Genomic DNA, 15,785 nt, shown 5'->3' on the forward strand with positions numbered 1-15,785 from the left:
GAGAAAATTGAATTTGAAATTTTTCAAATGGCATTTTCTATGGGACCTTTAGACACGGCTACAGCCCGAACAGCTGAACGGAATTACACCAAACTTGGCAAAATGGTAGGGACAGGTATGCAGTAGTGCCTTTTCTATATTTGATGAAAATCCCTTCAGTAGTTGTTGAGAAAATGAATTTGAGCAAATTATATATCTATATGCGCTCAACATTCTATTGGGAATAACTTTGGCGCAGATTGTGGAATCTGTGTGTAATTTTCCAGAATTTTTGGGCAGCTCTGCTCCGCTCCGTCCCTGAAAGTTTGGGGGGAATTAGTCAAGCGGGGGCCGAAAGGGGGGTCCCAAAACGTGTTTTCCCCATGTTAATTTCCATAGGGACCTTTAGACACGGCTACAGCCCGAACGGCCGAATGGAATTACACCAAACTTGGCAAAATGGTAGGGCCTGGTATGCAATAATGCCTTTTCTATATTTGCTGAAAATCCCTCCAATAGTTCTTGAGAAAATTGAATTTGAAATTTTTCAAATGGCATTTTCTATGGGACCTTTAGACACGGCTACAGCCCGAACGGCTGAACGGAATTACACCAAACTTGGCAAAATGGTAGGGACAGGTATGCAGTAGTGCCTTTTCTATATTTGGTGAAAATCCCTCCAGTAGTTGTTGAGAAAATTGAATTTGATCAAATTATATATCTTTATGCGCTCACAGTACGCGCACCGTACGCGTACGTGCGCGTACCCTTACATGCGCGAGTTAGTTTCTGATTGGCTGGCAGTCGACTGTCAACATTCCAAACTGTCTAAACCAGGAAGTGTTGGCCACCATCTTGTTTTACAGGAGAACTGAGGCACGAGAGCCCAAAACAAGAGTGGAAAACACGAAAAGGGGGCAGGGTAGAGACCCCCCAACCCTCTAGCCCTTCTCAGGGGGTCCCAAAAGGAGCCCAAGGGCAAAAAAAAATAAAGCACCGTACGCGTACCCCGCGGTTAAAAAAAAAAAAAAATACAAAATTGTTTGCACTTGGTGGTCCGTCTGGGAACCCCTGAGAAGGGCTAGGGGGTCAGGGAGTCTCAACCCTGCCCCTTTTCGCGTTTTCCACTCTTGTTTTGTGCTCTCTTGTGCCTCACTTCTCATGAGAAACAAGATGGTTGCTCAGGTGGTCCCAGAAGGATAATAACATATATAAACGTTATCCGCTAATAGAATTAGCATTTACAAAACCTTTGAAATTTATTGAAAAAAAAATATAGGTTTCACGCCTGATATAGTTAGGAATTGGCATTTAAAAAACCTTGCAAATTCACTGAAAAAACCATAGGTTTCAAGCCTTATCTAGTTCGGAATTAGCATTTATAAAACCTTGCAAATTCACTTAAAAAACCATAGGTTTCAGGCCTTATATAGTTAGGAATTAGCATTTAAAAAACCATTGAAATGGCTCTTATATAGTTAGTTGTACTAACTATATTTCGCGCACCTGCAATCCACTGCTGCTGATGTCACATATTACATCATTCATGACATGGTCAGTGACATCACTGATGACATCTCAAATGACATCACTGATGACATCACTGATGACATCACTGATATCATTCATGTGATAATAAGATGCACCTCTTCACACTCTAATATAACCTTTGATACACCCAGTGTTAAATACAGACTACCATTCTTGAAACCATTGACGCACAAGTTACTACTTGTGTAACGATATATCTGTAAGAGACATTAGTTAGTGATAGATTCCTTACCTTAGAATATCCCCAGGCGTCAGACTGGATCCGGAAATTTTTGCGTAGCAATACCCCTGCGCGCTGGTAGGCGTCGTCTGCGGCTCCGCGTCCGTCGTCGGCGTCGTGAGCGCCGGGATGACGTCATCGGAGTATATAGACGGCGCCCATGCGCGCTGACGTCAGTTCTGATAACACAGCTTTTCCGTGCCAGATACGCAGAGCCAAGATAGAACTAACACTGGTGCCATGAAACTAGGGCCCTGAAAGGGGATGACCTTAACCCTAAATATCGGTTCGCAGAACGGGGAGGATGGGAGGGCGGTAAGGAATCTATCACTAACTAATGTCTCTTACAGATATATCGTTACACAAGTAGTAACTTGTGCATCTGAAAGAGACACGTTAGTGATAGATTCCTTACCTTAGAATAGATACCCCAGCAATACCAACCCCGGTGGTGGGTCTGCGAACCAATATCACACCAGAAAGTCCTGGAGGACGGAACGGCCAAAGAAGCCATCCCTCCGGACTTGACAGTCCAGGCAGTAGTGTCTTGCGAACGTGTGCAGCGAGGCCCACGTGGCTGCCTGACAGATGTCCTGCAGGGGGACACCGCGGCCCAGGGCAGTTGTCGTGGCCCGAGTGGAGTGAGCCCGCAGTCCAGCCGGGGGCTCCTTCCTCGCCATGGAGTAGCATGCTTGGATGCACAAGATGATCCACCTAGAGATGGTCCTCTTGTGTACAGCCTTCCCCTTCTTCGCGCCCACGTAACCAACGAAGAGTTGGTCATCCACCCGGAATTGGCGAGTGCGGTCCAGGTAGTAGGAGAGCGCACGTTTTGGATCCAGACGGTGGAGCCTCTCCTCCTCTTTCGAGGGATGCGGAGGCGGAAAGAAGGTGGGCAAAGTGATGGACTGCCCAATGTGGAAGGCCGTGACAACCTTGGGCAGAAAGGAAGGTCGTGTACGCAACACCACCTTATCAGGATGAACAGACAGGAAAGGTGGAGAAGAAGAAAGAGCCTGGAGCTCACTCACCCTCCTGGCAGAGGTGATGGCAACCAGGAAGGCCGTCTTTAGAGTAAGGAGACGAAGAGGGCAGTTATGAAGTGGCTCAAAGGGAGCACACATCAGATAGGTGAGAACAAGATTCAAGTCCCACTGGGGCATCACGAAGGGAACAGGAGGGAACATGTGCGTGATGCCCTTCAGAAATCTGCTTACAATAGGGGACTTGAATAAAGAAGGCTGATCTGGTAGCCTCAAGAAGGCTGATAGAGCAGAAAGGTACCCTTTAAGAGTGCCCAGAGCAGAGCCCTGCTGGGCAAGGGAAAGAAGAAAGAGCAGCACTTCCGAAAGGGGTGCAGAGAGAGGATCCACAGCCTTTGCTGTGCACCATGCCACAAATCTGTTCCACCGGCAGGCGTATACCGACTTTGTGGAGGGACGCCTGGCTGCCAGAATGATATCACAGACTTCGGGAGGCAAGTCAAATGGCCTCAACTGCCGCCGCTCAATCTCCAAGCTTGTAGGTGGAGACTGGACAGGTTCGGGTGCAGGACCGTCCCCTGCTGCTGCGACAGAAGGTCCTCCCGAAGAGGCAGACGAATCGGGGGATCGACTGACATGCTGAGTAGCTCGGGATACCAGTATCTTCGTGCCCAGTCCGGAGCCACAAGGATAACCTGGGCCCGGTCGCGCCTGATCTTCTTCAGCACTCTGGGCAGAAGTGGTATAGGCGGAAAGGCGTACAACAGACCGCAGCTCCACTCGCGACGAAAAGCGTCTCCGAGCGAGTGCCGCCTTGGAATTTCCAACGCGCAGAACTGCTGACATTGCGCGTTCTCTTCTGTGGCGAATAGATCTAACCAAGGCTCTCCCCACTGTCGAAAGAGACCTTGCGCCACGTCCGAGTTCAGACGCCATTCGTGATCCATCATGCACCGGCGGCTGAGTTCGTCCGCCCTGGCATTCAGAGAGCCTGCCAGGTGTTGAACCACCAGAGACACGCCCTGATGTTCCAGCCACTGCCAGAGGCGCAGAGCCTCCTGGCAGAGGGTCCACGACCCCACACCGCCCTGTTTGTTGCAGTACCACATGGCGGTGGTGTTGTCGGTGAACACTTGCACTACGCTCCCCCTGACAGAGGAGAGGAATGCCTTCAGTGCAAGACGAATCGCCCTCAGCTCCAGAAGGTTGATGTGGAGCCGGGACTCCGCCGGAGACCAGAGGCCTCTGATCTCCGCCTCTCCCATGTGGCCTCCCCAGCCCTGGAGGGACGCGTCCGTCACAACTACGTGCTCCGGCTGGGGTAGGGAGAGGGGTCTGCCACTGACCCAGTCGCGGTCCGTGAGCCACCACTGCAGTTGCTTCGCAGTGCCCTCCGAGATCAGGACATGATCGGACAGGTTGCCCTGATGCTGGGCCCACTGAAACTTCAGGTCCCACTGCAGAGCCCGCATCCGCCACCTGGCGTGACGCACCAGAAGGATGCAGGAGGCCATCAGCCCCAGAAGCCGCAGCGTCAACCTGACCGAGACCCGGGATAACGGCCTGAAGACAGGAATCAGAGCCTGAATATCCCGAACCCGCTGTTCGGGTGGGTAAACCCGAAACTGCGCCGAGTCGAGAACCGCTCCGATGAAGAGGAGCTTTTGAGAGGGACACAGGTGTGACTTCGGCACATTGATGGAGAACCCCAGCAAGTGCAGGAGGTCGGCCGTAGTCTGGAGGTGGCTGACGACTGTCTGGGGCGAGCCCGCCTTCAACAACCAGTCGTCGAGGTAGGGGAAGACTGATACCCCCTGCCTGCGCAGATGGGCTGCGACCACCGCCATCACCTTCGTGAACACCCGTGGGGCGCTGGCAAGGCCGAAGGGGAGCACGGTGAACTGAAAGTGCTCGTGGCCTACCATGAACCGTAGGTAACGCCGGTGGGCCGGCAGGACGGGGATGTGGAAATAGGCGTCCTGCAAGTCCAACGCTACCATCCAGTCTCCTGGGTCCAGGGCAGCCAGGACCTGAGCCAAAGTGAGCATCTTGAACTTCTCCGTCCGGAGGAAGCCGTTGACGTTCCGCAGATCCAAGATAGGGCGTAGGCCCCCTTTGCCCTTCTTGGGTACCAGAAAGTAGCGGGAGTAACATCCACGTCCTACTTCTGGCCCAGGAACGCGCTCGATGGCCCCCTTGGCCAAGAGGGCCGAAACTTCCTCTTGCAGAAGTCGCAAGTGATCCCCCGACACACTGTGGTATTGAGGTGGCATGGATGGAGGGGAGGACTCGAAGGGGAGGGAGAAGCCCCTTCGGACAATTTGCAGCACCCACCTGTCCGAAGTGACTGTATGCCAGTGGGAGAGGTGATGGCGAACCCTGCCTCCCACAGGCGTCACATGGGCCTGAAAACTCGGACTAGGAAGGTTTTGAGGCAGGGGCTGCTGAGGGAGGTGTGGACTGGCCTCGCCGCTGGCCCCGACCACCGCCACGGCGGTTCCCACGTCCGCCACCGCGTTGCTGTACATTCTGCGGCGCGTGGCTGACGGTACGTGGTGGGGCGCCCCTTCCGTGGCCACGAAAGGAGCGAAAGGCACCCGATTGCTGGCGTGGGGCCGTAAGGCCCAAGGACTTGGCCGTGGCCCTGGAGTCCTTGAAACGCTCCAGTGCATGGTCTGCCTTGTCGCCGAAGAGGCGACGGCCATCAAACGGCATGTCCAGGAGTGTGGCCTGGACATCGGCCGAGAAGTTGGCGGACCTCAACCAGGCGTGGCGTCGAACCGCCACCGTCGTTGCCATCGCCCTGCCCAGTGAGTCCGTGGTATCCAGCCCACACCGGATAGAAAAACGTGCCGCATCTCGGCCGTCCGCAAGGGTTTGGCTGAGTTTAGCCCTGACCTCCTCAGGGCATTGTGGCAGCACCTCCGCAACCGTGTCCCACAGAGTGTGGGTGTAGCGGCCCAAGAGACAGTTGGTGTTCACTGACCGTAGCCCTAGGCTCACAGACGAGAAGACCTTCTTCCCGAACTGCTCATATCTCTTGGATTCCCTGTCGGGCGGGGCCGACGGGAATACGGTCTGGGAGTTGGAGGCCTGGATGACCAGACTCTCGGGGGTGGGGTGGGTGGACAAAAAGCAAGGGTCGCCCGGTGCCGGGCGGTAGCGTCTGGCCACGTTCCTGTCCACAGGGGGGCCTGTGGCGGGCTTGGACCAAGTGCCCAGGAGAACGTCACACAAGGCCTCGTTGAACGGCAGGAGGGGCTCCGCGGAGCCGGACTGCTGTTTGAGGACCTCAGTGAGGAGATTAGTCCTCACGGCCGCGACGGGGAGCTGAAGGTTTAAGGCCTTAGCTGCCTTCGTCAACACTACACTGTAAGCAGAACCCGCCTCCGAAGCCACAGTCGGGGGCGACGTAAATCCAGTGTCTGGCGAGGTGTCAATACCACTGGCCTCCCCAAGCTCATATGTCCAGTCCTGATGTGACTGGCAATCTCGTGCCAGAGGGTCCTCGGACCCCTCCCATTGCTCCTCGTCACCCGGCTCCTGGAAACCAGGATTAACAGCCAGGGCCTCCTCGTGGAGATAGAACTCTCCGAAGGCCGACGGAATCGGCGCCCAGCGGCGCCCCTCCGACTCCTGAGGAGGACCGTAGGAAACATCGGGGGCGGCAACCACCTCGGCTGCCGGGGACGACACCTGAAGGGACGGCGCCGGCGAGGTCGTAGGGTCGACCGGCGAGGTCCCGGATCCGGAGCCGGATCCAGCGAGGTCGTGCGGCGCCGGGACCGAAGTCGTCAGCGGCGCCGGGCCCGAAGTACCCGACGTCGTCGGGGCCGAAGCACCCGACCCGGAAGGACCTCCAGACGGAGCCGATCGGCCCGAAGGCGCCACGGGAACCGACTGAGGAGGGAGGGCCCTCATGGCCATGAGGTACCTCTCGACCTCCTCCTGCGACGCGCCGTGCCCAGGGACCCGAAGGTGTGGGGCAGGCGGCGACGCTTGCGACTCCCGCGGAGCCGCGTGGGCGGTGTCGCCCGAGTCCCCGGTCGCATCGAGCGAGCGACGGGGCGGGTCGGAGGATCTATGGTGTCGCTCCGACCTCTCATGCCTCTTACCTGAGGACTTGGAACCAGACGATCGGTGTCCACTCCCGGAACGTCGATGACTCCGACCTCGCGACCTGTCCCTCGACCTCCCGTGGGACCGGGACCTGGAGCGGCGCGGGGCCGACTGCCTCAGCTCGAGACGCTTGCGGGACCGCTCCCGCATAGCCTTCGACGTCAGGGCCCGGCAGTCGGAGCAGGTTCGATCGTCGTGGTCGAGGCCTAAGCACTTCAGGCACCGGCGATGGGGGTCCGTGACCGACATGAGTCGGCCGCACTTCGAGCAAGGCTTGAACCCGGGCATCCCTGGCACCGATAGTCGAGAATCGACTAAATAGAGGATCAAAAAGATCAAAAAAGTTTTCAGTCAAAAAGTGACTGGGGGTAGAGCTTCTTCCGGATCTGCGCTAGCTGGCGCGGAAAAAAGAAGAACTGACGTCAGCGCGCATGGGCGCCGTCTATATACTCCGATGACGTCATCCCGGCACTCACGACGCCGACGACGGACGTGGAGCCGCAGACGACGCCTACCAGCGCGCAGGGGTATTGCTACGCAAAAATTTCCGGATCCAGTCTGACGCCTGGAGATATTCTAAGGTAAGGAATCTATCACTAACGTGTCTCTTTCAGATACACCAATACCAGTTACTACATACGCACTCGCTGATTCCTAGGTCTACACACACATTCACTCATTCACCCATAGAATCACTCATACATACAGTCACTCCTCAATACAACACTATCATATGCACTCATACACCTATACAGACACTCACACACTGCCACTCATCCATGAAGTTACTCACACACCTAGTCAGTCATGCAAAGAATCAATCGCACTTCCATTTCCTCAACTATACAGTTATACACACACCTTACTTATTCTAACATATACTAACACATACTTACTCTCTTATACAATCACTGATACAAGTACACAATGATCCATATAGCCACTCGCACATTCACTGGCTCTCATGTATAGTCATTTATATATGCCAACTCTCACATGCACTGTGTTTTACATATGTACTTACTTGCACATGTAGCACTGAGATATCCATTCACTCACCAACACACCCATGCACACAGTCAACCGCCCATATAGCGGTTTCCACATGCACTCTTGAACTCATACACCTAGTGAATCAACTGCTCACACATCTATGTACAAAGTCACACACCTCCCAGTCACCCACACACACACTCAGTCTCCCATTCAAATACTTGGGCAACCAATCAATAACCCATATAGCCACTCACATAGCTACTGATCAACATATGCAGCAGCTTACACAACAACAGACATACTGATGCACACATTCAGACAGTGTAGTCACTAACCCATGCATTTAGTAAGACCCTTTTAATCACTCACTCATACAGTCAGTCACGCACCTACTAAATCCTTCATCCAGACACTTATACATCCACTCATTCTTCAATATGTAAAACATATTTAATCTTTACAGAAACACACAGTCACTGGATGATGTCATCAGTGATGTCAAATGAGGTGTCAGTGATGTCATCAGTGATGTCATTTGAGATGTCATCAGTGATGTCACTGACCATGTCATGAATGATGTAATATGTGACATCATCAGCAGTGGATTGCGGGTGCGCGAAATATAGTTAGTACAACTAACTATAATGGAGCAATTTCAATGTTTTTTAAATGCTAATTCCTAACTATATAAGGCCTGAAACCTATGGTTTTTCAAGTGAATTTGCAAGGTTTTTAAAATGCTAATTACTAACTATATAAGGCCTGAAACCTATGGTTTTTTAAGTGAATTTGCAAGGTTTTTTAAAGGCTAATTCCTAACTATATAATTCCTGAAACCTATTGTTTTTTAAAGTGAAATTATATATATATATATATATATATATATATATATATATATATATATATATATATATATATATATATATATATAAATAAAAGAAGACCTGTCCGCTATGACTGCGGATTTGAAAAGGTGCCGACCTCTCTCCCCCACAACGAGTCTTATTCTCAATAAAACGCCATCACAACGTAGAAAGTTGTAGCAGTGGAGAAATTTATTGTGCAAATCATGGAGCAAGTGCTCTCCCTGATGCGTTTCGCTCCGCGGATGGAGCTTGATCACATCGCAAACCACCATATGCGTTTCACCGTAAGGCTTGGTCACAGTTCCAAGCCTTACGGCGAAACGCGTCGGTTTGTGACCCTGTGTTGCAAATAAAACTTTGAGCATCCTGGAGTGTCCGGAGTACCTTTTTTTTTTACATAAAAAGGTGGTTTGCGAGTATATGTTAAAACGCCGTTTTTTGAGAAGGACCGCAGCAAAGCTAAAGCCCTGAACTACCGGTATCTGTGAATATATATATATATATATATATATATATATATATATATATATATATATATATATATACTCAATTATTAATCAATGTTGGTCTTTCAGTCCTTCGTGAATGAAACACTTTTCTTTTCACTCCCATGCCTCGCAGATGCCTTTCTTACTCGGTCGAAATTAATCATACCTTCGTTTCCTATGGCAGGATGCAGGCGGGTTTGGCTCTTTAGTTAATCACATCCAACGTAGTTTCACAGGGCAGGTGGTGCAGGGGTACGGAGCATCCCAAAACATCCAACGTGTTTTGGGGATGCTCCGTACCCCTGCACCACCTGCCCTGTGTGGTTGAGGATCTTTACGGGGAAACTACGTTGGATGTGATTAACTAAAGAGCCAAACCCGCCCGCATCCTGCCATAGGAAACGAAGGACTGAAAGACCAACATTGATTAATAATTGAGTGCAACTGGTGGCAGCAAAAGTGAAATATCGGAATTAGACTCATGCATGTAACCGCACTTTGTGAACTTTAAAAGAAGACTGCAATGCCCCCACAATACAAAGGGAAAAGGAAAACGAATTGCAAGTTTTAAACAGACTAAGTATGCGCTATGGGTTACAGTGCATTTTGGGAACTGAAGTATTTGAAGACTACATTGGAGACCGATAGTCCTCAAAAGGCAGGCGTAATCATGCAGGAAATGCCAAAATCCCGTGAAAGTTACCTGTGAACAAGGCTGCTGAGACAGCTGAAACGCGTCAGGTTTAAAGACTTCTAAAAGGAGACTTTCCATTTGCTGGCACTCTGCGAGGATGACAAATAAACCAGTGTTTTTCCGACAGTCCAGTGTGTGGTGCATTCCTTTCCAGAGTGTGGAGGAAATTACGTTGGATGTTTTGGGGATGCTCCGTACTCCTGCACCACCCGCCCTGTGTGGTTGAGGCTCTTTACGGGGAAACTACGTTGGATATATATATATATATATATATATATATATATATATATATATATATATATATATATATATATATATATATATTCACTGAAAAAACCATAGGTTATAGACCATATATAGTTAGGGATTAGCATTTAAAAAACCTTATTTTATTTGCACAAAACCATTGAAATTCCATATATAGTTAGTTGCACTAACTATATATCGCGGACCCGCAATCCACTGCTAATGATGTCACATATTACATCATTCATGACATGGTCAGTGACATCACTGATGACATCACTGATGACATCTCAAATGACATCACTGATGACATCACTGATGACAACACCCAGTGACTGTATGTTTCTGTAAAGTTAAAATATGTCTTACATATTGAAGAATGAGTGGATGTATAAGTGTCTGGATGAAGGATTTAGTAGGTGCATGACTGACTGTATGAGAGAATGATTAAATGTGTCTCACTGAGTGTATGGGTTAGTGATTAAAGTGTCTTAATTTGGCAATTATTATTTATGTTGTTCTGTAAACTGCTGCATGTTTAAATCAGTAGCTATATCAGTAACTATATGGGTTATTGAATGGTTGCCCAAGTATTTGTATGGGAGACTGAGTATGTGTGTGGGTGGTTGGGAGGTGTATAACTCTGTGCATAGATGTGTGAGCAGTTGATTCCCTGGTGTATGGGTTCAAAAGTGCATGTAGAAACAGCTGTATGGACAGTTGACTGTGTGCATGAGTATATTGGTGAGTGAATGGATATCTCAGTGCTACATGTCAAAGTAAGTACATATGTAAAACACACTCCATGTGAGAGTTGACATATATAAATAACTGAACATAAGAGCCAGTGAATGTGTGAGTGGCTGTATGAATCATTGTGAACTTGTATCAAGGATTGTATAAGAGAGTAAATATGTGTTACTATATGTTTGAATAAGTAAGGTGTGTATAACTGTATAGTTGAGGAAATGGAGATGTGATTGATTCTTTGCATGACTGACTAGGTGTGTGAGTAACTCCATGGATGTGTGACAGTCTGTGAGTGCCTGTTTACACTGAGTGTATCTAAGGTTATATTAGAGTCTGAAGATGTATTATCACATAAATGATATCATCAGTGATGTAATCAGTAATGTCAAATGAGATGTCAGTGATGTCATCAGTGATGTCATTTGAGATGTCATCAGTGATGTCATTTGAGATGTCATCAGTGATGTCATCAGTGATGTCACTGACCATGTCATGAATGATGTAATATGTGACATCATTAGCATTGGATTGCGGGTCCGCGATATATAGTTAGTGCAACTAACTATATATGGAATTTCAATGGTTTTGTGCAAATAAAATAAGGTTTTTTAAATGCTAATCCCTAACTATATATGGTCTATAACCTATGGTTTTTTCAGTGAATTTTCAAGGTTTTGTAAATGCAAATTCCTAACTATATATGGTCTATAACCTATGGTTTTTTCTGTGAATTTCATTGGTTTTTTAAAAGCTAATATCTATAGCTGTAAAATATATTCTTTATTAAGTGACGTATCACGTAGCCCGTGAGACGCCTCATGATGCATCGCATAACCGTGACGTATCGTCTCTGCAGCGCAAACCAAACCCAAAACGTAAGCGCGCCAGAACACGCTTAAAGATATATATATATTTTTTTAACCTTAATTAGACAAAATCCACACGTGCACATATCACAAACGTTCAAAAAACACAATATGTCGGACTCCCGTTACGCTGCCGGTTAGCTGCCCGGTTAACGTACCAGGAAGCACCTTTACCGCGAAAAATCGCAAATTTTTTTTCTTTTGCCCCGCAGGGAACTTTAATAGCCCCCTCATCAATCCTAGGGGTTCAGGAGGGGTCTGCCTTACCCCTTTCATTCATTTACACATTTTTTTTTTCCACCTCTTGTCTCTCGATCCTACCGAGAGACAAGATGGCGGCCGCTCCGGACTGTTTACAATGTTGACAGCCAATCAGCTACTCCTCAGACTCCCGTTACACTGCCGGTTAGCTGTCTGGTTAGCTGCCCGGTTCGCGTACCAAGACGCGTCTCTACTGCGAAAAAATCGGATTTTTTTTTTTTTTTTTGGCCCCGCGTGGCTTTATAATATCCCCCTCATCAATCCTATGGGGCCAGAAGGGGTCTACCTTGCCCTCTTTCCTTCATTTCCCCCTTTGTTTTGGTCTCCTCTTGTCTCTCGATCCTACCGAGAGACAAGATGGCGGCCGCTCCGGACTGTTTACAATGTTGACAGCCAATCAGCTACTCCTCAGACTCCCGTTACACTGCCGGTTAGCTTCCCGGTTAGCTGCCCGGTTCGCTTACCAAGACGCGTCTCTACGGCGAAAAAATCGGATTTTTTTTTTTTTTGGGGCCCCGCGTGGCTCTATAATATCCCCCTCATCAGTCCTAGGGGGTCAGAAGGGGTCTACCTTGCCCCCTTTCCTTCATTTCCCCCTTTGTTTTGGCCTCCTCTTGTCTCTCGATCCTACCGAGAGACAAGATGGCGGCTGCTCCGGACTGTTTAGAATGTTGACAGACACCGGAGGGCCAATCAGCTTCGCATCGCAAAGTTCCGATACGCGAAAAGTTCGCTAACCGGATCGCTGCCCGGAGCGCTGTTACAGATATATATCTTGATTTAAACGTTAATTTCTCAAAATCCACTGAAGCACATATATTGAGACCGAGCAAAGGCACATCGGGCTAACAGTCCCTACAATTTTGCCAAGTTTCGTGGAAATCCATTCAGCCGTTCGGGCTAAAAGTGAGTCCAACCGCCCTATGGAAAAATGAATGGGAAAAACGCGTTTTGGGACCCCCCTTTTTTCTCGGCCCCCCATTGACGACCCCCCCCCCAAATTTTCAGGAGCTGCTCAGAAACAAAATGTGCCATTTTCCTGAAAATTTCAGCCAATTCCGTCCACAAACGCCAGAAGTTATTAGACATAGAATTTTCAAAAGTTCCATAGAGAAAAAATCCTAACTATATATACCTACTGGCTATCGCCAGTAGGTAATATATATATATATATATATATATATATGTGTTAAAATGTTATGATCAGAGCCAACCATAACTTCCCTTTTGCCTTCCTTCATTCAGTGCAAGCTCTGTTTTACTTTATTTACCTTTTGAAATGTAAGTGTTGGCAGGCCTTCTGTTGGCCTCATGAATCCACGACAAGAGTCTTGCACAACACTAGGATCCCCCTTGGGTTTATGGCACACAAACCCAGGAGGATGTCTAACAAGGATCCAACATCCTGGTAATGTGTTTGTAGGTCCCTGACTGGGTTTGTGGTCTTCAGGGACTGCAAACCTAGTCTTGGTACCTATGAACCACAATCCAAAATGGTCTTTTTAGGCCTTTTTATTAACAACCCTTGGGTATTTTATCCCCCTACCAGCTGAGCATTTCCCACCCCGTCCCCTCCACTTCTTATGGCACCAGGAGCTCTGTGTATGAAACTACCCCTGATTCCCCCCCAGTCCCCTTATGGATCCTCCTTTCTAAATGTATTCTGTAATGCGTAATGGTGGCCACAACATTATTCTTTAAGTTGTGGCTTGCCAATCAGGGAGCCTTGCTCTAGACCTTCAGACCTGAACCATCTCGATACAGAAAAAAAACACCTTCATCTAATTGGACTTCAGCTTTATATTTTTCAATTTAAAGTCTGCATACCAGGTTAGCAGACCAATCGCAAATTAACAGTCCTGATATATATTACTTGATTCCAGGCCATCCCAAGACATTTTTCTAAAGCTGATTTTGCAAAAACTACAGACCACCAAACCAACCAGAGGCACTCTTCAGTAAAGCTCTATTTCCATGCCAAGTTTGACGTAGTTCCATTCAGCAATTTTTTTCTGCAGCTGAAAGCAAAGATTCCTATAGAACTTAAAATGGCAAATGGCACTTTGACACCAACTCAAGTCCTTTTTTTTTCACCCACTTGAGGGATCTACCTACAAATTTTGCTATCTCGAACACAGATTACTTTTTTTTCTAAACATTTTGTGCAGACCATTGCCAAAATAATTTTAAAAATATTTCCAGCGGAAGGCAAGACCTAAATCTAATAACACAGGTTCTCTTGTGTAAGATTTATACCAACACAAATACACACAATATATAAATACACATATGCTATTTATGCTCATATTCAATTCAGGAAACATTAGAACTAAAAATAAAAATGGACATAATTTTTATTACGATTACACATGCTTCCTGTGCTACAATCAAAATGCAACATATACCTCTTCAGCAGCCTGTTTAGAACCCAAATCAGCTTCATCTTTACTCGCAGAAGGGGCTTGGGAGCGGCAAGCTAATTGGTACTGAAACTTCCTCAGCGACTGTGCGTAATCGCCCACAGACCGGCTGTAGTTCCAAAATGTAGGGCTATTGGAAGAGGAGTTGGAATCTGGACTTCCTGCAATGATATAATAATATGAGTTTCTCTGAGGAAAAAAGAAGTTTGCATGACTAAAGTGCAATCTTTGTATACACAACACAACTGTTTTACTAATTGCAAACGCGTGAAAATCTTTAAATGTCAAATAATTGGAAGCTTGAATGTGGTAACACTCCCATTTATTAGAGACTGCATAGAAACGTGTTTATAATCCTAATTCTCAATAGTGAGTATTGTAGTGAATTCATAAAAAAAGTGAATATTTAGGATCTTGCAATACATTTTAAACCTACATTTTCTATTTTTAAATATTTTAACAAAGCACCTGCCCAAAGGAGGCAATATTTTAGGTCTTAAAAAGGGGAGCCAAATGTACCAAATCAGTCCAATAAACCTCATTGAAAACATCACACCACATGTGACTTTTTAGATTGAAACATAGAGCAAGAATTGGTGCTGCTATGAGTAGACTTACCTATGTTAGAACATTGTCAAGCCATTAGAATTATTCCAAAAGCTTGTAAAGGGTGTATTTGGACCTAAAACCGATATATTCTTCTGGTCCACATGGAGTAGGACATTATATTGAGGAGTTCTGAGAAAATACCCATGATTGGGAATTAGGATAACAAGTAAACCATCATTGGACTCAGAAATATTCATTAACAATCGACGAGCAAGCTTAATTCCATTGAAGGTAGGAGGCAAGAAGTACAGCGTGGTATACAGACTACTAACCATGTAAAAAGCTTATGCAATGAAGCTTGACCAAAACGTTATTGGTTTTGGAGCCTATGCCATAATGCTTAGTAAATTTCCAGATATCTCAAGGTAGAAGACAAACAATGCCTGGAATTTTTTCCTCACAAGCGCAGCTCAGGTGTCTTTTTTCCTTGTTGAGTCTTCTCTAGCTCTACAATGCACTAGCTAGCTAGCTTTTTGTTAGTGAGACATGGGTTCACACCATTTCTAGAGCCCCACAGTTAAACGTAGAGTAGTTTATTTTGAGTACTTCAATGTAGTATTATGCTGTTAATTTAACATTGATGGTATAAAGAAACTTTTGTGATGGAGTGGTAGATTTTAGAAAGTTCAGGAAGGAAACAGTTTGATTAAGAGGAAATCCAAAGTCAAATAGGTAGAGATCTGGTGTTACTGAGGCTGCCAAGATGTCCAAGCACTGTGCTCCCTAACAGGCGTCTG

The 15,785-nt window shown here is 47.3% G+C and overlaps 1 protein-coding gene across 2 annotated transcripts in view; it reads right to left on the reverse strand.

The window, feature by feature from the left end:
* TMEM209 (transmembrane protein 209) overlaps positions 1–15,785 on the reverse strand; it is a 344,927-nt gene that overhangs the window by 155,040 nt on the left and 174,102 nt on the right. For both annotated transcript variants that reach the window (XM_086918908.1, XM_086918907.1), the window contains exon 8: positions 14,425–14,600. In XM_086918908.1, the coding sequence (XP_086775034.1) occupies positions 14,425–14,600 (176 nt within the window). The remainder of the gene's footprint in view (positions 1–14,424; positions 14,601–15,785) is intronic.

This window comes from Lissotriton vulgaris, chromosome 1_1, assembly GCF_964263255.1.
Source record: "Lissotriton vulgaris chromosome 1_1, aLisVul1.2, whole genome shotgun sequence".
Classification (NCBI taxonomy): Eukaryota; Metazoa; Chordata; class Amphibia; order Caudata; family Salamandridae; genus Lissotriton; species Lissotriton vulgaris.